The 24,001-nt window shown below is 47.8% G+C and overlaps 1 protein-coding gene across 5 annotated transcripts in view; it reads right to left on the reverse strand.

Moving 5' to 3' along the window:
* Positions 1–23,772, reverse strand: part of EIF4G3 (eukaryotic translation initiation factor 4 gamma 3) — a 60,346-nt gene extending 36,574 nt beyond the window's left edge. For 2 of the 5 annotated variants that reach the window (XM_070956178.1, XM_070956176.1), the window contains exons 1-4: positions 23,671–23,753; positions 9,353–9,428; positions 6,081–6,209; positions 3,600–3,704 (exon numbers count right to left, since the gene is read on the reverse strand). In XM_070956178.1, the coding sequence (XP_070812279.1) occupies positions 3,600–3,704; positions 6,081–6,209; positions 9,353–9,428; positions 23,671–23,702 (342 nt within the window). In that variant the 5' untranslated portion in view covers positions 23,703–23,753. Of the gene's footprint in view, positions 1–3,599; positions 3,705–6,080; positions 6,210–9,352; positions 9,429–11,619; positions 11,866–23,670 lie in introns of those variants that run through there. The other 3 variants (XM_070956181.1, XM_070956177.1, XM_070956179.1) reach the window with 3 other exon arrangements.
* Between the last annotated feature and the right edge of the window lie 229 nt (positions 23,773–24,001).

Genomic DNA, 24,001 nt, shown 5'->3' on the forward strand with positions numbered 1-24,001 from the left:
AACAAGCGGCAATATATCCGAGGCAGGAACCGATTTGACAGAACTGTCATCTCTCCCCCTAAAAGCAGAAGTCAATTCAGCTGTGCCATCAGGAGTGGGCAGGAAATCCTCCGTTAAAAGTAGGCTGCCAGCTAAAGGGGAGCCCTGCGCTATTCAAGGGAAGGCAGGAAGAAAACTTTCAATGTCTCTAAACCGGCTAGTCCGCTCTGCTCTGGTCTCAAAAGCAGGCAGCAGGCCGAAGCAGCTAACCCTGGTTTGTTCATTCCCCAGAGCAGGTAACCCTGAAGGTTGCAGCTCTTTGAAACGTTTCCCCCAATTTGACCGTCCTCATTTACAAAACGCTCAGCAGTGAAATCCTCTGAAGTCTGCTACCGGTTCTGTGAATTTGCTAGCTGAGGTGAGCCCGCGCAGTGCTAAAAAAGGAACATTTTGAAGCCTTCCGAGTCTGCAAAGGTAGAACGGGGGAGGTGGGGGAAGTAGAACGGGGGAGGTGGGGGAAAATCCGGTGTGCCACGCGATTTAGATTAGCTAGAAAGCAAATCGTCACCCAGCTGATCGTCAGAAATACCAGTTCACTTGAACCGGTAGCATTTTTTTTTTACTAACGGTTCGCTCGAACCGGTCCGAACCGATAGCATTTCACCCCTGAAAGAGCTCATTAAAACAGTGAGAGGACAGAAAGTCAGGGTTGCAAAAAGAAACTTGTGGCACCTGAGCCTTGGAAGTCCACGAAAGGAACAACCCCCCACCGTATGCTTCAGCTTCCCAGGAATTTTCTCGGCACAAGGCCCTCCTCTGGCCCTCTCTTAAGTCTGTCTGCTCAAGTCAGCCAAAGAGCAAGAACTATTTTTATTGGCTTTCCGAACTAGTTGATACCCACTAGGCCTGCTGTGCAACAAGATCTCCACAATCCTAGCTGGGCTGGAAATAAATAGACATAACTCTGTTGCATCACTCTCTCTCTCTCTCTCTGTGTGTGTGTGTGTGTGTGTGTGTGTGTGTGTATTACAAAATGCTGAGTCACAGGCAACTCTTTCGTTTCCAAATCTCAACAGCAGCAGCGTAATGGAAATGTCTACACTCCAGGGTGCCAGAAGTCCCTTGGTCCTGCCAAGCACTCCCTCCTCCCCCCCCGCAATAGCAATAAGACTTATATCCCGCTTTCACAGTGCTTTGCAGCCCTCTCTAAGCCGATGACAGAGTCAGCCTATTGCCCTCAACAATCTAGGCCCTCATTTTACCGACCTCGGAAGGACGGAAGGCTCAAGGAGTCAACCTTGAGCCGGTCAGGATCGAACTCCTGGCAGTGGGCAGCGTTAGCCTGCAGTACCGCATTCTAACCACTGCGCCACTGTGGCTCATCCTCCTCACAATATCTGACTGACTCACAAGGAGGGCCACCGAATCACCCTCCTCAGCTCAGGCCTGCCTCAGCAGTCGTACACTGGGCTGGGCTGGACAGGTCAATGCCATCCGCTGTAAAGCCCCCATTCACACCTCTTGGGATTTAATTCCGCTGTCCATGAACGCAGGAAGTTCCCGAACCATGGCTGACTTCTTTCAGGAAGTCCGCTGTGATCCACGCCGCTGAAATAGCTCAATTCACAAAGGTTTCGCACAGCCGAGCCAAGCTGCTGCCAAAACAGCTCGCTCAAAAGACCATCCATCACCTCTCTCTGGGACAATGCCATCGAACTAAAGCTCCTGGAAGCCTCTCTTTTCTCCGTCGAGAGCTCCAATGGCTATTTATGGAAAGGAAAACCTTTCTCTGTATCCTTCAGTGATAAAAGCCAAACCAAATCTCAGCGAATGTGACTTTTCAGGTAATCCCGGGACGTGAGAACACTGCCAGCAGATACTGGGACGTGAACCTACAGCCCTCTGAACGCTTCCCAAGGCCTGGGAAGCACAGGAGGGCTCAGCCCCACCCCCCCAAGAGTCTCTCTCTCTCTCTCTTGGAGGAGGCACGAAAACTTAACCCTTTTCGACCACAAACGAAATCAAGCCACTTTCTTCTCCCACAGGGATTTCTAAATTAAAGACAAACTATTTTGAGGAGGGTGAAGAGGACCACAGCTGGATTATTTATGTAAATTTGCCTGTTTAGAGCAGAGGTTCTTGAACTTTGGTTAGGACACCCTGAAAAAACTCCAGTAACTTGGGGAAGGGGGGGGGCGGGAAGGAGAGGAAACAAAATCTGGATTGGGCTTGTCTTTAAGCCTAACATGACAAATTACTCTGGACTTTGATCCCACTTTTTACCCATGGAAGCCTGCTGAGAGACTACAACATTTTAGATTAAAGATGATTGCAAGCAAAACGATGGAAGCACTAGTTTTATTCGGGGGACGGGAGATGACTGCACTTCCCCCTGACTCTGATTTAAAGCAATTAGTGAACCTTATGTCTCAAAGGCTCTTTTTCCTTTAACAAGGGAACACAGAGAAAGGCACAGAGCCTCACAAATGTGCAGCTAAGGTGCCAGATTTCTGCAGAAAGCCAAGCCAAAGAAGATTTTGGGGGGGAAGGGGGGGCTTATTTATCCAGAAGCTGAAATCCCCACCACCTCCTTCACCGTTCCTGCCAGTTCCCTAATTAGCATTAAGGGCCGCCAGACCTTCCCTCGCCAAATTATCCGAGCCGTTTCTATTACTTTACGCAAGTTCCCACAAAGACGGGAGGGAACTTTGAAAAAGGCAGCTGAAACCCAAACGCTTCAAGACGGACCAGCATTTCCCAGGGTTTCTGGATTTGGAAACGGGCTTAAAAACGAGCAGGCTTCCAACCCGCGGCTCGTGACAACTGAGAAGGCGGCTTTCCGTCTGCCAACGGATTCGCGCCACCAACTGGACTGCGAGCCCAAACAAGGGAGGAAGTCCGCTGTATTTTCTGGAATTGCGGAAATGGGACGAACAACCAGCCAAAGTTCTAGAGGAGGCATTTTTTTTTCCCCTTCCTCCGAGATCTCCCAAAAAGGGGAAAGGGCTGCGAAGGGTGGGCCCCTGGGGTCCTGGAGTGTGCACAGAGAAGAGGACACGTACCCCTGAATTCTTCCAGGCCGTTTCTAAGATCTTTTTGAGCAGCAAACGAGGTCCGGTTTGCACCATCAACTCCTTTCCCTGCCCAGTCCCCGAGAGTGCAGCAAAATGCTTCTTCACCTTCCAAGTTCCCCCTTTGGGGAGCTCAGAACTGAGGCCAGTGGGAGCAACGGAGAACCCACCAGGCCTAAGGAACAAACTGTTCTCACCTGGACAGTTACTGCCAAGGGCAGGGAACGCAACCAGCCGCCCCCTTCTGCGGAGAAAGAATCTCCCCTCCCCCCCCGGTTCGGAATTTCATGGGGGACCTCCAGACTTTATGTGCTGGGCACCAACACAGCCTGAAATTACCCGGAGGTGACCAGATGCCTCCCAGCCCAAAATGCCGACCTGTCCTCCATATTCAAAAGTTACACAGCCTGCATGAACCTCTGCGCAGTCTCCCTTCCCCGCCCCCCACAGGTCTGCAGGGGAGGGGGGGGTTTCGTGCGTGTGCACACGACATCCGAGCCAGGCTGGTCCAGCGAGCATCACTGGACCTTTTTTCCTCTTGTGACTCACCATCCCACATCCCAGAATCCTTTGCACCAGTTCCCTTGGATCTTCAAAAAGACTGCTGGCTCTTGGGTGGGGTGGAAAGCTTCTGTCCCTCCTCCCTCCTGGCTGCTGGAGCGAGAGTGAAAGAGAGTGACAGAGTGAGAGAGAGAGAGAGAGAGAGAGAGAGAGAGAGAGAGAGAGAGAGAGTGAGAGGAGGAAAGTGACAGGGGGCAGAGAGAGAGAGAGCGCAAGAGAGAGAGAGAGAGAGCAAGAGAGGCAGAAGGAAGACGGGCAACAGGGGAAGTGCATCCTCTTCCCTCCAATCACTTTGCAGGATCTGAGGAGGAGGGCTGTGTGTCCTGGGAGAGGGGGTCTCCTTTTCGCCAACTACTAAGCACAAAGAAAATTCAGCTTTCCAGGAACAGTCCTCCTCCTCCTCTTCCTCAGCCTGGGAACGATCCCAGCACAGAGCTGGCAACTCTCTAGTTAACATGAACCTGCAATGGGGACCCCACAGCTATTTTTCCACCAGCTTTCCTTTGGACCCTAGGTTCCAAGGTCATTTCCCCCACCCCCAATAATCCCCCTCTAGAGGAAGCCCAGCTGTGTGTGTGTGAAAGGGGCAATTGAAGGCGTTGAGACAGGCCATCTTTTGGACAGACCATACAAATACTCTCCGGAGAAATGGCAAGGGGGAAGAGACCCCCATCGATCGGCTGAGACCAGGGGGCTCAGACACCTGTCTGGGATCAACTCGCCAAAGCATCTGCAACAGAACAGGGGCACAGCACTGACTTTAACGCCAATAGCAGCACGGACAGGTAGTCCTCGACTTACAACCGTTCGTTGAGCGACCGTTCAAAGTTACAACGGTGCCGCAACATGTGACTTGGGACCGTTTCGTGGGATCAACGTTCAGAGGCGTGGTAAACCGCTTCGTGGTTTATGACCGTTGCCGTGGGACCCTCCCCCACCCCAGGTCACGTGATCCCCGAAGTCAATGGGGGAAGCCGGGCTCGCTTCACAAGCGGGTTGCTAAACTTATGAACTGCGGCGATTCGCTTAAAAAATGGGGGGGGGGAAGGGAAGGTCGTAAAACGGGGGCAGAACTTACTGAACAAACGTCTGTCTTAGCAAACGTAATTCGGGGGGGGGGGGGCTCAACTGTGTTTGTAAGTCGAGGACTACCCGTACGTTTCTCCGGCACGTTTAAGAAAGGTATCCTAGAATGAAAGCCATTGTGACCCAATGTCCCACTCTTCAGCCAGCCCCACAACTGCAGGGCAAGCAGGGACCTCAGAGGCCTGACACGGGAAGGGAAGGAGAGGGGAGGAGAAAGAGAAAGGCAAGATTAACCATTATTTGGATCAAGGAACAAGAAGCGCCCCTTACTGACAATCCTGGGGCAGGCCTGCGTGGGGGAGAGGGCGCCCCGCCCCCCTTGTCTCACATCAAAATCCGACTGGAGGGCAGGAGCCAAGCAGATGGACGCCTCGTTCCAAAGGCCCGGCCCAGCCACTCGGTTCAGATTAGAAATCAGGAGGAAACGAAATTAAGGGGAATGGGCCCCTCAGAAAGCAGCTTTGGGTGCTCAAGAGAGGGTCGTGCCATTTTTCCCAGGAGCTACGCATGGGGAAGGTGGGGGGGGGCTGGCCTTTCTTCGGGGACATCAGGAGCGGCCCCAAGAGACCGGGGGGTGTGGGGGGGAGGGAGGGCCACAAACACAGCCAAGGAGCGGGACTCTGGTTTGACACAGCGGCCGGTCCAGGACCTTCCGCTAAGTGGCACAAGACTAAATTACCTTCTTTTTTCCCCCTTTTTCCATTTATTAATCTGTCCTACTAGCCTGCCAGGCCCACCGCTGCCAGGTTCAGAAGTTAAACATCCCGCCCCCCAAAAAAGGCACCCCCCACATCAGCCATGGCCGCAGTGGGAGACGAAGGCCTGCATGACATCAGCTCAATCCTCTGGGCCCAAACTCCAGCTAGAGAGACCACCTAGCTAAACTCATCCAAGGGGGAATCTGTGGTTCGAGACGAGCCATCCTGAACCAGCAGCCATAGCTGCTCGGGGCTGCCTCCAGTTTTCATCGGGCCTCGGTTTACCCTAAGCTGCCGTCATGGCTACTGCTGCTGTTTTTCAAGGCCGCTGCAACCCTTCCTTTCTCTTTGCTTTTGAGGAGGGGGGGGGAATGGCTTCTGACAGGAAATTAGGTGCATAGAGTGGGGATGAAACCACCATCTATTAGCCAAAAGGAAACCTCGAATGAAACAAGGCTTGTGGGGGGGCGGGATATGTGTGTGAAATGCTCCCTGAGCAATCCAGACGTGGTCAGGGGTGGGTGGGTGTCTCTCCTTGCGGCCGACCCTGGCCATTCCAGAGGAGCGTCGTCCCCGCCAGTGGAGGCATTGCCCCAGTTCCACCCCACCTCCCATGCCCAGCCTGACATTTCCCCCCACCCCCCCAGCTTTGGGGAGGCAGGGAACGAGAAGCCGCCGATCTTACCTGAGTGAGGCCAGGAGAGGAGGCATGTCCGGGGGGTGTGGCGGCAAGGGCTGGATGCCCCTTGTTTATTTCATGAGCAGAGTAAGGGGAGGGGGCAGGAGGGCCTGGCTGCCTTGCCACCTGCGTAACCTGCGAGGAGATAAGCTGTTAGTTAGTGAAACCATAGCGGGGTAGAACTGTCTCCACAGAGTAAGCCCCTCCGGCAATAGGGAACCCATCGCTTGTGCTCATCGGAGCAGTTGGAAAAAAAAACCGCCCCGCTGATTTATGTTAGTGGATTTGACTCCAGAGAGGCTCCAGGGTCCTTTTTGATTCTAGGAAGAAGAGCTGCATCCTTAATGGATCACTTTCACCTGACGGAGTCAAACTAGGAGTCTCTTCTGTAGACAGGAAAGGCTCGGAGGAAAAACTCCCAGGCTCTTTCAATGGCGCCGGGTCTTCTCTTCACAAAGGAAGAGAGCCACCAACAACCCCCCCTGGGCGTGGGTGGAGACGAGGCCAGCCCACATGGGTGGGAGAGGAACGTCGAAGCCTGGGTGGGCCACGGCTGCAAGGAAGTGAGTTAAATGGACAAACCCTCCGAAAGGGGGGGGGGGGAAATCCCACAGAAAGGGACTCTCACCAAATCTTGGCTAAACTGAAGATGATCCGTGATCAAAACCCAGGCTTAAGATAAAAAAGACCCGGGCACATCATCCTGTCTGCCATCTAATTAACATCTTTGCTTCAAAGGCAGCAAAGTCAAGCGTGCTCTAAAGAGGCAAGAGCCAGATTACCATCTTTTCTTTGATCAACCTTCTTCGGTGGGTGGGAGAAAGCGGGCTCGGAATGAGCTGCCCTTCCTGGGAAAGGCCTCCTCTTCACAATAGAGGGAGCCCCCTACCACGGCCCATCTTCCCCAGCAGCCCCTGCTCTGGGCTCCATCTTTCAGGCTATCCCAGCGGGAGGCAGCGGGCAACCTCTGGAGATATTAGTTTGCACCAGATGTGAACGGGAAAGATGCTCACCAAGGACACCTGTGGGTCATTTTCCCCCCCCCCATTTCCTTTCCACGTGATACCTTCCTCTAAAAGGATGCAGTTCTGGGCTGCGTTCCATTCTCAAATTATCAACACTGATCATTTACTTTCTTTCTTTTTTCTTTTAAATAAATTTTATTCCTAAACACTTTTTTTTTTTTTTTTTGAAAAACAGGGCATTGTCAGGGTATACCATTTACAAATAAAAAAGACACCCCCACAAAAAAAGCGTTGTTACAACGTTGACATACAAGCTAATAATGATGATATAGTAACAACAGTAATAATATAACCAAAAAGCTTTTAAGCTGAGTTTCTTCTTACATTAAAATACTGTGATTATTTACCTTATTTTCTTATTTTCAGTACTAACATTTATGATCTTACTTTTCTCTAATTTACTTTATCATTTTTTTTTTATTTGATTTATATGCCACCCTCCTCCGGAGACTCAGGGCGGCTTACAATGCGTTAAGCAATAGCCTTCATCCTTTTGTATATTTATACAAAGTCAGCTTATTGCCCCCACAAACTGGGTCCTCAATTTACCTACCTTAGAAAGGATGGAAGGCTGAGTCAACCTTGAGCCTGGTGAGATTCGAACTTACAGTAATTGCAGACAGTTGGTGTTAATCACAATGCTATCAGTCTGCTGAGCCACCAGGCCCTGATTTACTTTACTTTCATTTACTTTCTATCTACCGTGTTTCCCTGAAAATAAGACCCTGTCTTATATTTTTTAACCCCAAAATAAGCGCTGGGCCTTATTTTCGGGGAGGTCTTATAATTTTGGGGCACGTGGAGCAAGACGGGGCTCCTCTTGCCGTCTTACCTGATTTAATCTGTGTTTTAATCTGTGTTTCGGCCGAAATATTTAATAATTTTAAGGGACTTTTTTAATATTTGGATTATCTGTATTTTATCTTGGCTGTTCACCGCCCTGAGTCCTTCGGGAGTAGGGCGGTATAGAAATTTGATTAATAATAATAATAATAATAATAATAATAATAATAATAATAATAATAATTTCCAGCTCTGTCTCCCTAACCCAAGGAAATGGCGGGGACCGGCTGTGCATGCAGTTAAATATTTTCGGGGAGGGCCTTATTATCTGGGGAAGGTCTTATTTTTGGGGAAACACAGTACAAGGAAGAGAGCAAAGGACCTTCTTAACATTGCTATTATATTTAATTCACTTTTCTACTAAAAAGAACTTCTTCCATTTGGGAAATACTGGCTACTAGTGAAAACCCAAGCCAACAGGTATTACCTACAAGACAATCCCACCCTTTCCCGCAAATAAATGGGAAAGAGAGTCCAAGGTGAGCTTTCAAACAAGGACCCTGATCTCTGGACACAAAGAGGGTAAGGAAAGCTGTACTGAATTTTTTTTTAATTTCCCCACACTTTCCCATCAGCAGTTTCACTTAATCCACTCTAAGGAAAGTAGATTAATTGAAAAACAAACGTTGGCAATTACACTTATTCCTACCCAGCTAGTTTCTTTGCCCCGATGCTGATATACTTCTTAAAAATGCCACATTTCCCCAGGCTCAGCAATGGCTCATAGCAAAAGGGATTGGCCTCCTGACCCACATCTCTCACAGGAAAAGGACCGTGGCTGGAACAGCCTCCCTAATTCTCTTCCAGGTGGGAACGGACTCTCCCTGCAAGTGGGAACTCGAGGAGTCTCCCCTGTGCTTGGAAGCCTGCCCCAATAGGACCCTGGGTTCAAGACGAAGGTGGGAAGGAATCCTTTCTCCTCTGGCTCTTCCTTTCCTGAGTAGCCTCCCACTGAGCTTCCTCCAAAACTCAAACTTGGACTGACCCCCAAAGACCGTATCTTTTGCACAGCTGATTCCTATTCGATCCCAAGGAATCCAGTTCTGCAGCACACCCTGACATGAGAGGGAGATTGTCTGAACCAGGCATCACTCTCCAAAGGGAGAGGAGGGCCGGAGAGCCAGATGAAAAGAGTGTTTCAAATGACTTCATCCACTGACAAGGAGTCCAATTTTGAATTACTCTCCTTATCGTTGCTATCGTTTGCAAATGTTTTACAAACGTATTTTCTGATTCGGAGTAGTTTTACGTGAAGGGAATCGTACAGGAGGGGGGCCTATTACAGAACCTGCCAAGTGTCAAGATGCTCATCCTCTGCAGAAGGAAAGTGAGGCTCCTGTCACTCATCAGAGCATCACCCCCGCCCCCTAAAAAAGCTCTTGGCAAAAGCTGCTTGCTTGTTCTCCTTACCGTGCTGTACACAGCCGAGACGGTGGGAGTGAAGATCCGATCCTCCAGGGGCTGTTGTACAGGACCCCGAGGGATTCTGCAAAACAACAAGTTAAGGAAGAAACAGAAGAAAGAAAAAAAAAAAAAACCACAAAACTGTAAGAAAAGTATGATTTTTTACAATCTTTTTTCTTCTAATGAAGTCGGCCTCTTAATCGTGAGAAGCCGATGCCACAAATTCTTAACGTTCACACCGGAGCCAGAACAATGGTTATTGCACAAAGCAACAGAGTCCCTGCATGTAAGTCGATGGGATCACAAAAAAGTCACAACAGACCGGAAGATGAAAACTAACATTTATTTGTAAAGTAACACAGCCACAGCCTGACACGTTCTTGCCAAGGGCAGAGAAGCGGAGTGTGCATTTTCCTCATTGGTGTTTTTTCACTAACTGTCCTTATGCGCCCCACACAGTTCTGGGAACTAGAATGAATTTAATAAGCTGACGAAACGTGCCATTTAAATCCGCCGCCCCAGATAAACTATTAAAAGTGCTGTCACAATCCAGAGGAGAGCCCTCTGAACTGCAGGTTAAGGGCAGGAGGAGGATTCTATTCAAAGTCCTAGAAAAAAATACCCCCAGTTGCGGCTTCAGGAAAGAATCAACGACCAGATTGTAGGGAATTTTCTCTGCTGCTTGTTAAGATGCCGATCTCCTTTTTAAAAAGATGCCTGGGACTCACTAACCAGGGCTTCGGAGGAGATGCTGCAGGCTTTTCCTCACATTCTTGGGAATGACGCAAGAGGCTACACAGCCAACACAGAACGCTCTGATCGGTCTCTGGGTAAGCAGCCGGTGAGCCAGGTGAAAACACTACGTGAGGGAGAGGCATTTCATCTTTTTCAAAAGCACCAAGGTTTTCTATCCAAATATCAAAAGTTGTTCCTTTCGGCTTATGGACTTATGGAGAAGCCTCAAAGCTAAAAGCATACTAGCAATAGCACTTAGACTTATATACCGCTTTACAGTGCTTTTACAGTCCTCTCTAAGCGGTTTACAGAGTCAGTATACCGCCCCCAACAATCTGGATCCTCATTTGACCGACCTCAGAAGGACGGAAGGCGAAGTCAAGCCTGGTGAGATTCGAATTGCCAAATTGCAGGCAAGCCGGCAGGCAGCAGAAGTAGCCTGCAGTACTGCACTCTAACCACTGCGCCACCGTGGCTCATAACAGACCCCAAGCGGAAGACAAATGTTCCCCACAGCTACCAGTGACTGCTCTGCCTCAAAAGAAGAGATGGCCACGGATGCCACAAAATTAACACAACAACAAACCTTGTGGTATTATTCTCATTCCTCGCACCTCCTCAAGTTATGGAGATTAAAATTCCAGAACTCAGGTAGTTTTCAACTTACATCGGTTCTCTTAGTGACAGTCCGAAGTGACAACAGCATTGGGAAAAAGTGACTTATGACCATTTTTTCACACTTATGGCTGTCGCAGCATCCCCATGATCAGGTGATTTACATTCGGATGCCTAACAACTGACATTTATGACAGTCGCAGCGTCCCCGGGGGGGGTGGAGTCACCTGATCCCCCATTTGCGACCTTCTGACAAGCAAAGTCCATGGGGAAATCAGATACGTTGAACCACCGTATGACTAATTTAACAACTGCTTGGCAAAGAAGTGTCGTAAAATGGGACAGACGAAACTCACTTAACGAATTTCTCATTTAGCAACATAAACGTGGGGCTCAATTGCGGTCGTTGAGGACCACCTGTACATAAAAGCTGATACTAAAGTTCCATGCGAATCAGGCCCGTCTACAAACCTCCCTTGTGGTGGCACCTCCACAGGCCAACTTGGATTAATAAACTAGGTTTCCAAGAACCGGAAGAGGAAGACTCGGAAGATCTGCATGGGCCATCCCAGGGAGGGATCAAAACATCACCTTGCTCAGCCCATGCAATTTTTTGCAGATTTTGCCAGGACTCGGCCCTTTTATCATTGTTCCCCGACAGCCTTCCCGAGAAGATTCAGCGCAGGGGCAGCTGTTATTAACACAACTCAGCAATGTCGCAATTTGGGGCATGCAATACCGCCCAGCAAGCAAAGAGAATCACACTTTTGTTTCTCCGATTTGTAGCCCTGAAGAAAAAAAAAACCCGCAGGTTTTCGATGGGCATTAAATTCAGGCATTCCACATTTGAAACGTAAACACAGATAGGAAGTGGTGGGGGAGAGGAGGGAAGGGGAAGGCAGCAAAAGCTTTGGCAAACTCACCGAACGCACATTGCCTTGCGGAGAAATTTGGATGTGCGCGTCGAAAAACCCACTTCCTGTAGAACCCGGAACCTCAGCCTCAGCTCGTAAGCTTTCCCCGATCAATGTGAGGTTTGTTTCCCTCAAACAATGCCACGAGACGTCCAGCTGATTTAGAAAACCCCATTCTGAGCCGCAAGCCCTCGACTAAACTGCAGTTCCGACTTCTGAACGGAAACCTGAGCTAACAAACAGGCATACGTCTTAAAAATAAAAAGCCCATCATGTGACATGTCACAGCACTGAAAAGAGGCCGGTGACACAGCAAAACACGTGTGTTCTGCATTTTGAAATGCAGACATATGATACTAATACGTAAGGTTCGTGAGCTCAGGGGGAAAAAACCTGAGGTAAACAAAAAGGACTTTTTTCTCCCCCCCTTTTTTTTTTTAACATTCTTCCTGTCCTCAGCTTACGACCACAATTGACCCCAACATTCCTGTTGCTAAGTGAGACCTTTTCTCGAGTTGAGTTTGGTCTCAATTTTAACGATTTTTCTTGCCGTGTTTCTGAAGTGAATCGCGGCACTTGTTAAAACGAATAACCCGGCTGTGCGGTGAAATCTGGCTTTCCCCCCACCCCCAGACTTGGCTTGTCAAGAAAGTCACAAAAGGGGATTGCACGATCCGCAACCGTCATAAAAGTGAGTCAGCTGTCAAGCGTCCGAATGCAAATCACGTGGCCGTGGGGGATGCTTCAAAGGTCGCAAGTGTGAACAATGGTTGTTAACTTTTTCAGTGCTGTTGTCACTTCAAACGGTCACTAAGCGCACGTTGTAAGTCGAGGACTACCCATGTTCCCTGAACGTCGCCTCTTGGAGAAACCATCCTGCCATTTGTTCTGCTGCTTCCTCATCCACCACTTAAGAGCAACATTTAGCCGACAAAGTCCTTCCCGGGGGTATTAATTTACTTCCACCAAGGAGACGGTCAAAATTGGGAGGAAGGGTCAGGATAGCATGTGCTGTCATCTCTGATGCCAGGGGACAAACCTTGTCCCTTGGCCTGATTAAAAAAAGAAAATAAAAATGAAGTTTAACTCTCAGGATCCATTTCTAAAAACCAGAGGGAGCTGAATTGTTTTTTAGCTAATTACATTGTATGAGTGAATTTAATAAAGAGCTGTGAGGGAATAAATAAAGCAGCTCTCTAAAGTAAAGAAAGAAAGAAAGAAAGAAAGAAAGAAAGAAGGAAGGAAGGAAGGAAGGAAGGAAGGAAAGAAAGAAAGAAAGAAAGAAAGAAAGAAAGAAAGAAAGAAAGAAAGAAAGACGGAGGGAGGGAGGGAGGAAAGAAAGAAAGACAGACAAACACCAGACTAAGAATGCTGTCGATAGCATTCGAGTGATTTAGTTCCACCAAACAACAAACAAGTAAGTCCTCGACTTACAACACTTTGCTTAGCGACCGTTCAAAGTTACAACAGCACCGAAAAAAAAGTGACTTAGCATCATTTTTCATGGAAGCCTCCCGATGGGTCACACAATCAAGATTCAGACGCTTGGCCCCCCGATAGATTGGCCAAAATGTTTACTGGACAGTCCACTGAATGCTGGAAGTGTGGGTTTGAACGTGGTACTTATTATCACCAATGGTGGACGTGCCCAGAAGCAGTAAAATTTTGGGGAAAAATTAAAAAGCAGCTCAACGAGATCTTACTTAAACCAAGAGATTGAATGGCAACCAGAGACATGCTTGCTCGGCTCCAAACCGGAAAATATTAAAAAAAGATTCATGGTACCTTGCATTACATATTATCACAGCAGCGAGGTTAACATATGCTCAATTCTGGAAAGATAAAAATACCCCATCAGAGGAAGCAATTATAAAGAAGATTTTGGATTGTGCGGAAGCAGATAAATTGACTAAAAAACTGAAAGATAGAGACCAAACACAAACATGTTTATCTTGGGAAAAACTATATATTTGGCTATCAAAGAGGAAACTATAATCCCAAACTAGATTAGGAGTCGTATTTATTGAAGAATTTATATGATACAAGTAAAGTGAGGTCGGATAGACCTAATTGATTTATAAATGTAAATTAGGTTGTTCTGCCTCCCCCGGAATGTAACATATATTGTACCGAATATTAAGTTATTAAGGTACTACTTATAGACATGTATGTTATTTGTTTTGTTGTTTTGTTTGTCATTTATCTGGTGTGTTGTCTTCTTTTTTAATGACGAATGTAAATAAAGATTATTTAAAAAAAAAAAAAAGATTCAGATGCTTTACGACAGTCGCCGTTTCCCTTTGGCGACTGTCTCACCAGCAAAGTCAACAGGGAAGCCAGCTTCACTTAACATCCCATGCGATTAACTTTTAACAACTGTAGCGATTTGCTTAGCAACGGCGGCTAAGAAAGGTCGTAAAATCAGGCCAAATTCCCTTCACGAAGGTTTCACTTGGCAACAAAAATCGGGGGCGCAATTGAGGTTATAAGTCGAGGATTGCCGGTAACTTTTTTTTTTAAAAAAAGAGGAAAAACTGTTCACCCCACAAGCAGGGAGCTCTGCTCAGCCCTTGGTCCACGCTATGCTTATAGTCCAAGTGGCCCACAGACTTCGATGCTTTAGTGGCAGATGGGCATCTGTGGACACAGCAGGCCGGAAGCCCGCGTGGCAGAGGAGCCCATCACCTCTGGCTTTGCTTCAAGGCTCCGTTTCTGACATCCAGAAGAAGCAGCTATCTCAAGAACTGCCACCTTAGGAACGTCTCCGTCCCTCGGTCCTGCTCAGCCTCCGGCAAGGCAATGCGGCCCAGAGTTTGGCGACAGCAGCGCCTGCCAAGGAGCGGGGGCTCTGCCCAGCGGTGGGATCCTACCGGTTTAACAACCGGTTCGCTGAGCGCGGGCCAGACGCACACTACTTGTGTGTGCACAGAAAATTGAACAGCTGAGGAGCGGCAACCAACTCTGCCTCCCCAATCAGTTGGGCTTTGGAAGCAGAAATATAGGTGAGTATAACGAGGGGCGGGCAGACGGGCGGGCCCACTTCAAAGAAAGAGAGTACCGGTTTGTTCACGGCTGAAAGCCGGAGCAAACGGTTTGCCTGAACCGGTCCGAACCGGTTGAATCCCACTACTGGCTCTGCCCCTTTGGACAGCGCTAAAAGATCCGGCCAGACTGAGTTGCATTCAGATTTGCTTATTGATTAGGCACCCTGTCATTGATTTATTGCTTTAAGGACTGTTGACTTTCCGGGTAATCGTTCATTGGAAAGTTTCGGAGAGTTCTTTTGTCAAATGTTCTAGGCCCCTCCGGGAAAAAGGGTGGGACAGTAACGAGAACAGTAAACGATAGGATTACAGATGGATGAGGCCATCAGATTTACTCTCGCCCCATCTTACACGCTTGTTGAGCACACTTGAAGCCCATCACTCGGAAAACAAGGGAGAATTTAAAAAGGTAAGCTGCTCGCATCGATAACACAGTGCAAATATTCCATGGGAAATTAACCTAGCAGCAGCCCAATCCAAGATTGTCCTAAGGCCAGCAATAGACTGCTTCCATCCAAATACCATTCCAGGACAGCTGCGTCAAGAGGTGACCCGCCAAAACAACCTGCCTCCTTCCATTCAGAGGGAAACAGCCTCGACGCTAACATGAGCTCCAGGAGGACCAGCCCGATCGATATCCAGCATCTTAAAAATGTACTGGAATACAACTCCCATCACCCCCCAACCAGTGGTGGTATTCAGCCGGTTCTATCCGGTTTGAGCAAACTGGTAGCAGTGGCGGTGGAAGGCTCTGCCCACTTGCCCGGACGTCGTCACGTCCCGTTTTTGATGCTCTGTGCATCGCGCTCAAATTTGCAAACTGGTAGCGAAGGTAAGTGAATACCACCATGGGAGCAAGCTGAATTGCACAAGATAAAGGAGGCCACTGAAGCCACTGAACAGCCCCCGATGGGAGGCTGGCCGGCAGACCTTTTCTAACCGGTCACTTGAAGCCAGGGCCTTTCCACTCTTCCCTGATGAGATCGGGGCAGAACTTCTCCTTCCAGCCAGGGAACGTTGCTTCCCAAGAGCCCTTGGGACTGCTTGAGGAGGAACAATTGGACTAGGAACCGGGAAGAGAAGCTGGGAGCATTAACAAAAGCCTGGGACCTGAAAGAGCCCTTTGTTTCTCCGGCCATTGCCAGTCTTCTGAATGGCGGAGCAGAGCCAAAAGGAACCGAGGGGGGAGGAAAGGACCAACTGGTGGCTCTTTAGGGGATGTCTCCTTGGCTGCCAAGCGGCGAGGCAGGAAAAGACCTCTGCAGGAGCCACACACTGCCCACCCCAGAGCCAGAAACACAGCCATTGTCTATCTGCAAGCTCGGCTGAAAGGAACATGCCCAGCTCGGGTACCACCGGGAAATGTGAGGAAGGCAGCATATCTCAGCCACAACGTGCCAGATATGGCAAGCAGCTGGCCAGAAACACTCTGGCTAATGAATCTTTCTTTTACACCTTGGACCAGTTTTACTCTGGCTTTTTTTCTGACTGATAATTAAGACTCAGCCTGGGCCATCGGTGCCCTTTGAATGAACAGTCAGCGTCACTCAACCGTCCTGCTTACACCGACCACGGGAGACTAAACAGCCAGCAAATGTCCTTTCATCCGTTTGCAACTCTTCTTTGTGTCACAAAGGAATTATTCAAGGAAAATGCAAAAGGTCTCTCGCAGAAGCCCCATTCTCAGACTATCAATATTTATGCCCCCGGGGAACCCTTTCAAAACTAGCTTCCTGCAATCGTATTAGTGCACTTAAAATTCTCTAGTCAGTGAAAAGCGATTTCACAGAATGTCACTCACTATAAGGAACGGCCAAAAAAACCCCACCACCCTACTGTAAACAAATATACGTGTTGGATTGTAATTCCTGAAAATCTAATTTGATCATCAGCAGGAGATTTGCAAGAGGTTTTAATTTCTGGTCTGGTCCTTAAAACCATTGAAAATGAAGCCCAGGTAAGTCATTAGGTGGTTTGACATCAAGAAATAAATGTTAACAAAAGCTAATTCTGCAAAATTAAGTCGGAAATTTTAAAAAACAAAGAACATTAGTCGAAGAGAAGCGTAACCTGAGAATTTAAAAAGAGCAATAATCTTTTTTTTCCCCTAACTGGGCAAAGCCCAGAAACTTTATAGAAGTGCAGCAACACAGCGCAGCAGCTCCAAAGTATTAGCGCAAACAGGTAAAAGAACTGTCTCAGGAAACACCGGCTTGAAATTAAAAGAAGCTGTTTCTCACAACCGAAGGAGGAAGATATTAAACATACCACACCTATCAATGGAAAACTGTCTCTGTTGTGGATATGTTGCTATGCAAACACTGGCTACAGCCAGGTGGTTCAGAACTCCTGCAAAATTTTGCCGAGCAAATTCACTGTTAAAAAGTGGAGTGAATGGCTCCATTAAGTCTACAATACTCTGGAAGAGGCTCCTCTTGCTGAGGTTAAGATGAAGGTGGTTACTGCATGCAGCAGGACTCTAACCGGAATGTAGCTGGATTGTCACTAAAGGTCCCTTTGAACAATATGCTGGCTGATGTGCAATGAGAGGATTCTTCCATCCAGCACCTCTACTTCACTTTCGCAGAAAAGGAAGCCAGTTCCAGTCTACCAAACTAAAACCATCCATGCAACTAAACCAGCCGAGGAACCAGTTTCCCCCTACCTCATTAAACCGCACAAAGTTATCACAAAGAACTTCTTAATGATATGCTTCCTCAACCACTGTCCCAAAAAATCCACGAAAGAATTAAAAACATGGCGTTTTGCTTCTGGGGAAAAACAACAACCATATTTACTTTAGCTATCATTGGTCTGTGTGTATGGCAATGAACTCAAAACTTTCCAGCAAAACCACCAGCAATACAGGCAAGTCCTCGACTTAGCAACACTTCATTTAGTGACTGTTCAAAGTCAACTCACATTAATTGCAAAAGGAGTCCACAATTAAGAGAAGCCAACATAAAGTTCCAATTAGCTGGCCTCACAATCCAGGGAGCCCTAGCATGAATCCCGAAGCATTTTCATTCATTTCACTCAACTGATCAGGCTGCATATTTAATGATTAATTCAGAAAGGAAGGAAGGAAGGAGGGAGGGAGAGAAAAAGAGAGAGAGAGAGAGAGAGAGAGAGAAAGAGAGAGAGAAAGAAAGAAAGAAAGAAAGAAAGAAAGAAAGAAAGAAAGAAAGAAAGAAAGAAAGAAAGGCATCAAAAGTCGAACTGTTCAGTTGTAGGCCAAACTGGAAACTCTCAAAAATTCCTCAAGCAAGAATTGTTTCTTTATTGGGAAACTTTATCAAGTGAATTACAATGAAAGGTATAAAATATCTAAACAAAATCCCAACAGTCCTCGGTAAAGAGTGTTTTGCCATGTGGACTTTCTGGGAAAGGCCATTACACAGATGCCACCACTAAGGCCTAGTGTTGGTTGCCCAATCTCAGACCTCCTTGGAGCAAGGTGTCAGCAACTCACCTGGGGCCAAACTGTTTTCAACTACGTACATAAATAACACTAATTCTCATATCGGGAACAGAAAGGTACAATCAACTAATGTGGCTGACTCAGTTCTCTGCAAGGGGTGCTGGTCTCTCTTTCACACAACCATCCTTGTTGCTGCATCCTGAAAGGACTTTACCCAAAAGGATCTGAAGAGTAGTTGACGGGTACGGAGAAGCCTCCATTCTACTTTTATTCCTGGGTGAAAAGTCATCCATCCATCCAGGCAGCCAGCAAGCAAGCGAGTTTCCTTCCTAGGACCAGGTCAAAGGATAGCAGCTCCAGCATACGACTCATTCATCATAAAAGGGTTATTAAGCCACGATCCCTGTATTAAGGTGCCATGAAAATGAACCCATAACTTGCATAACTCGATAAAGACGGACGGACAGATGGACGGAGGCAGTCCAGCCCCACCGTTTGCATCCGCCACTAAAAAACACGAAGCAACTGTGCAATCTCTTAGCACGCTATTTCTTTATACAGAAATGTCTCCAACTTGATACAACTGGCTGTCCAACTCACACCTGCGTAATCAGAGGTCTTCTGGACTTGGGGCCACCTCTAAATCCCAAAAGGATCCGAATCGGCCATTCTCCAAAACTGCGTGTTTTGTCCTTGCTGATGTCAGCAATCAACAAGGCAGCCGCCCGCATTACAAGCAGCCCTTCAGCCTCCCTGGAAGGACGCACCCAAAGCAGTTTTCAGAGTTCACCTGTCTTCACACAGCTTGTTCGCTCCCACGGTAGCTCACGTTCTCTCCTTCTGGGAAGGCTCGGCTCTTGGCTGCGTTCGTTCTCTTTCAGTTTTTTCTTTGCTTTCGCATCCTGGCTGTCCGTCCCCGCATTTCTCCCCGCTGTTGTTATACATTTTCATTCAAAAAAAAAAAAAAGCCAGATCAGCTGTACCCACCATCATTGCAGCGGAAACATCCTCAGAAGCTTCTGAAGGACAGCTCTGCTGCAGTTCGTAGGAGAGAAGGAGTGGCCTGCGCCTGCAAACATTATCACATTCCCAATATTATTAAACAACACCAGAAAGCAGAAAGCCTCTGAATTTCAAACCAACTTCACACAGCTTCCTCTCCTGAAAACACAAGAAATGAAACCTGCAACCGGGGCGGCTGGATAGGCCGCGACACTCTGCTGAACACTGGCCACTGGGTGCCAGCAGCAAATGACTGCACCAGCCAAGTGGGGAGCAGACATCTTTGTTGGCCTTCCAGCTGCCCAAAAAGGAAAGCCCCTTTCGCCTCCTAATGTGTGCCACAGCAAAACCACACTGGGGAAAACTTACCCACCCCTCCATTTCCCCGCCGCCTCCACCCCGCCGCTTCCTGTCCTTCTTCCTGTCTTCCCTTGGCCACAGAAAGCACCTGGAAAGCAAAAATGGAGATGGACTAGAGAAAGGCATTTTTGCAGGATCACTCAAGTACTCTGCTCCAGCAGCTCTGGAAGAGGGAGATCAGTCTCCTGTCTCAATTGAATACAACTCTCTCTCTCTCTTTCTCTCAATGGCTACAGGGAATCAACTCAGCGACACCCCACCCCCAGCCCTCGCCCAACAAATCCCCCAATAGATCCCCACTGCTAACTGGGTTTAGCTCTTCACACAACGTATTACCTGCCTGAAATCAGTGAAGCCTGTCGTGCAAAGAGAACCTTGGCAAATGAATCAATCAGAAAATTTGATGGAAACTGATAAGTGGAATTCAGAAATGGGGCACGTTCAATCAATTGTCACAACGCTGGTCTCCACACTAAGGGGTTACACCCTTAGCTGGTCCTTGCCTTGACAGAAGAGTCAACTTGACCAGTCCAGAGTTTTCACTGCGGACAGGAAGGAAGCCTCAATTGCATTCACTGCAGCGCAAAGCAGCAGCGCCTTTAATACAGGTTGGTGCTGCAAAGTTCAAACTCTCTTGTTTTTTCTTCTCTGTTGACCATTGGCATCCTTACCAGATTCACCCCTCATATCCAAAGGCAAATGTAGAAACAGATTTTAGGTTACAATGCTGTGCTCATGTTTTTAGCAGCAATTCCAGGCTTCTTGTTCTTAACTAACCTAAGGAAGATTTTTTAAACAAATGAGATATATCACTGTACTTCCACAAACCCAGTTACTCCTTCTGATGACATATGCAAGAAACGCACAATGGAACTACAAAACCTATGTGAAGCAAGGGTAAAAATCAAAAGGCGTCTGGAAGCACCTTTTCCAACAATTCTTAAGCTGCCCAGAGTCATTTGCTGAGATGATATATATGGTTTCTATAGCTGCCTGTCTATTTGTTTTCTTTTCGTAGGTCTTTATGTGTGTTTCTCTTTAGCCAGGTTCTTCCTACATAAACTAAGATTTTTCTGCAGCCCTAGTTCAGTGAAATCCCAATCCACTAGTTTCTAGACTTTTTTTCCAGCAGCCAACAAGCTCCCTGCTGCCCATGAACTACGGCTGCAGAAAAATCTTGGTTTACGTAGGAAGAACCTGGCTAAAGAGAAACACACACACACACACACACACACATGAACAAATGAGTGAATGAATGAGTGAGTGAATGAATGAAATTAAATAAATAAATATAATGTGAGACACCCAGAGTCAATTGCTGAGCTGGGCAGCTATAGAAATCAATCAAACAAGCAAACAAATATAAAATGTGTTTTATTAATAGGGAAAGGTTGTCAGTGATGGTTCATTTGATGGGAGCCTAGGGTAGCTAGACTGATGAAGAATTTAAATTGGGGAGAGATAGAAAAGGAGGGGAAGACAGATTGGTTATGCAGATTATTCATGAGACAGGACCTTATCAATTGCAAGTACCTTCATCTGATGATGCTCACAGAAGCTTATGACTTTTGGTAAAATACATTCGTCAGAAAAGGTACTATTGCACTCCTGATTTTCGCCATCACATGTTAACACGTATTTGCCTTCTTTCCAAGCCATACTTACTACACATTCACTGATGCTGGAAAGTATACATTTAATCCTTATTACAAAAATACACAATACTGTGAAGTCACTTTCTACTCCCAGAGCAAAAATCCCAGAAGCCAACTAAGTCCTGGAGCCTAAAAGTATTTCCTTCCAGCTTTAAAATGCATTTTCATAAAATCCAAGAGAGTTAAACAGAGAAACTCCAGTAAAAAAAAAAATTCCACAGGCCTATGTGCCCACTGTCATTCACTGCAAGCTACCCCAAAACTAATTTTATTTATGGCAGCCATGCTTAAAATGGGTGCCAACCTTACACAGTCCTTTTGTAGAAAAAAAGATTCTGGAGAAATTAAAAAGATACAAGTTCAATCTGTACTAAACCAAAGACCGAGCTGTTCGATGAATATAAACCAAGGGAGGATGAAGCGTATATTGTCCTCAGTTGAATTTCATCCAAGCAGGAAAACAGATCTGGAGACTTTAAGAGGGCCTGTCATGCCTACCTTACTAAGAAGTAGAAAAGCCACAAAAAGGCCTAAAAAGAAATATTGCATTCAAGGATCTCACTGCTATTACAGTGGACCATACAACTAAGAGAAATTCTACAGTAACCTGGCTGACACAGCAAAACAAAACAAAAAAAAAAAAGCACTTCTGGCAATCCTCCTCAGGCACCGATCTTAAATTCACAGAACATTCCCAAAATTAAAACACAATCCTTTCCCTCCCCTCCCTCCACTTTCTACATACAACAGACCATAATGGACTGACCCCATTACAAACACGCTGTTCCCAACATTCCCAATTCCACACCTTCGTTTCTCACACACCTTCATAGAGATCCTAACCCCATAAAATCTAAAAATACGAGTTTCAGGTATATGTATATATTTTCCTAAGGGTGACCATTTTGGAAGACGCTTTTCAGATACCCCCGTCGCCACAAACCACCACCTCACCAGAAACAACCCTCTCCCCTTAAGGAATGCTGGAGACGTATTTCACGTTACTTATGTGAGATTTGGCCATTTCCCCCGCAACCCGTTTCACAGCAATCAAGTATTAAACGTAACGTCCCCATCAAAGACATTGAATTAGGTCTAAGATGTCAAAAGCACGCCTGTCTTATTCAGAAAATAAGGAGGACCTGCCAGCAAGAGGTTCCTATCTCGTAAATAAAAAAAAGTTGGACTATCTTGTCACCAGATGTCAGATTCAAACTCAAAAGAGATCTTTTGGTAAAGACAATACCGGTCAGAACAAGGCAGGGTCATCTTCAGGGTTAGCTGGAACAGAGCATCCTTACACAAATCGGATTTATTTCCCACCATCACCGGCACCACTTCCGGTTGTGAATCCAGCATGACCCCCACCCTCCCTACCACCACCACCCCCAGTCACAGCATCCCCGCAGATCCTCCAGGTACCAAATCCAGGGTGGGGGATACGCGGCCCCTCCAAACATCCTATTCCTCGGACAAGGCACTAAAAAAAGCCTCTCTCTTTCTCCTCTTCCGGAGAATTGCAGGCAGGGAGTTTTCCTTTCCATTCCCCCCCCCCTCCGCACCCTTTTCAAAGCGAAAGAGAAAGCGGGCGGGGTGTGTGTCGGTTCCAGGAAAAAGAAAGAGAAAGGCAGAAAGAGCCGGGTTTAAAATCACACCCTTGTGGCCCTTCGCCCATTCCTGGGAAGAAGAAGAAGGCAAAGTTTCGATCTTGCTGGAAAAGGGGCTTTGGGAGGTCTTCTAGTCCAGCCCCCTCCTCCCTGCCCACCCAGGCAGCTTGCACGGGCCCGGCTTCCCGGTGCCGGCCGGCCGGCTTTGCACGGCCTTCCTTGCCGGGAAGGAGACTGCTGGCTCCCGGGGAGGGAGGGGGGTGCTTTTTCCTTCCCTTTCCTTCTTTCCCTTCCTTCCCCTCCATTCAGTCTTTTTTTCCTTTCCTTCCTTCCCTTCGATCTTCCTTCTCCTCCATTCAGTCTTTTTTTTTCTTTCCTTCCCTCCGATCTTCCTTCTCCTTCATTCAGTCTTTTCCCCCTTTCCTTCCTTCCTTCTCCTCCATTCAGTTTTTTTTTCTTTCCTTCCTTCCTTCCCTCCGATCTTCCTTCTCCTCCATTCAGTCTTTTCCCCCTTTCCTTCCTTTCCTTTCCTCCCATCTTCCTTCTCCATTCAGTCTTTTCCCCCTTTCCTTCCCTCCCATCTTCCTTCTCCTCCAGTCTTTTTTTTCCTTTCCTTCCTTCCTTCCCTTCAATCATCTTTCTCCATTCAGACTTTTTTTCTTTCCTTCCTTCCCTCCGATCTTCCTTCTCCTAGTCTTTTTTCCCCTTTCCTTCCTTCTCCTCCATTCAGTCTTTTTTTCTCTTCCCTCCCTTCGATCATCCTTCTCCTCCATTCAGTCTTTTTCTTTCCTTCCTTCCTTCTCCTACATTCAGTCTTTTTCCCCCTTTCCTTTCCTTCCTTCTCCTCCATTCAGCCTTTTTTTTCTCTTCCCTCCCTTCCATCATCCTTCTCCTCCATTCAGTCGCTTTTTTTTTTCCTTTCCTTCCTTCCTTCCTCCCGAACCTTCCCCGACCCGGGTGGCCAAGGATACTGTTGGGGCGGCGGGGCCTGCAGAGCCCTCATGCCGGCGGGGTGAGGCGGCGGCACCGCAGCGGCAGAAGCAGGAGGGGTCCCGGCCACTGCTACGGCGGCGGCTGCTGCTGCTGCTGCTGCCGGCGGCGGAGGAACGGGAGCAGCGGCAGGAGGCGCCCCGCTGGCCGCCGCCGCCGCCGGGTGAGACGGGGAAGGGGTCGCTCCAGCCGCCGCCGCCGCCGGTGGGAGAGGCGGCGGGGGCGGCGGCGGCCCGGCTCCCACGCCGCTCCCTGAGGAGGGCGCCGTTCCCGCCGCCGCCGCCGCTCCCCCCGCTGCCGCCGCCGCCGCCG

The sequence above is a fragment of the Pituophis catenifer genome, unplaced genomic scaffold (genome assembly GCF_029215685.1).
Source record: "Pituophis catenifer annectens isolate HBS135680 unplaced genomic scaffold, rPitCat1.0.hap2 SCAF_18, whole genome shotgun sequence".
Lineage (NCBI taxonomy): Eukaryota > Metazoa > Chordata > Lepidosauria > Squamata > Colubridae > Pituophis > Pituophis catenifer.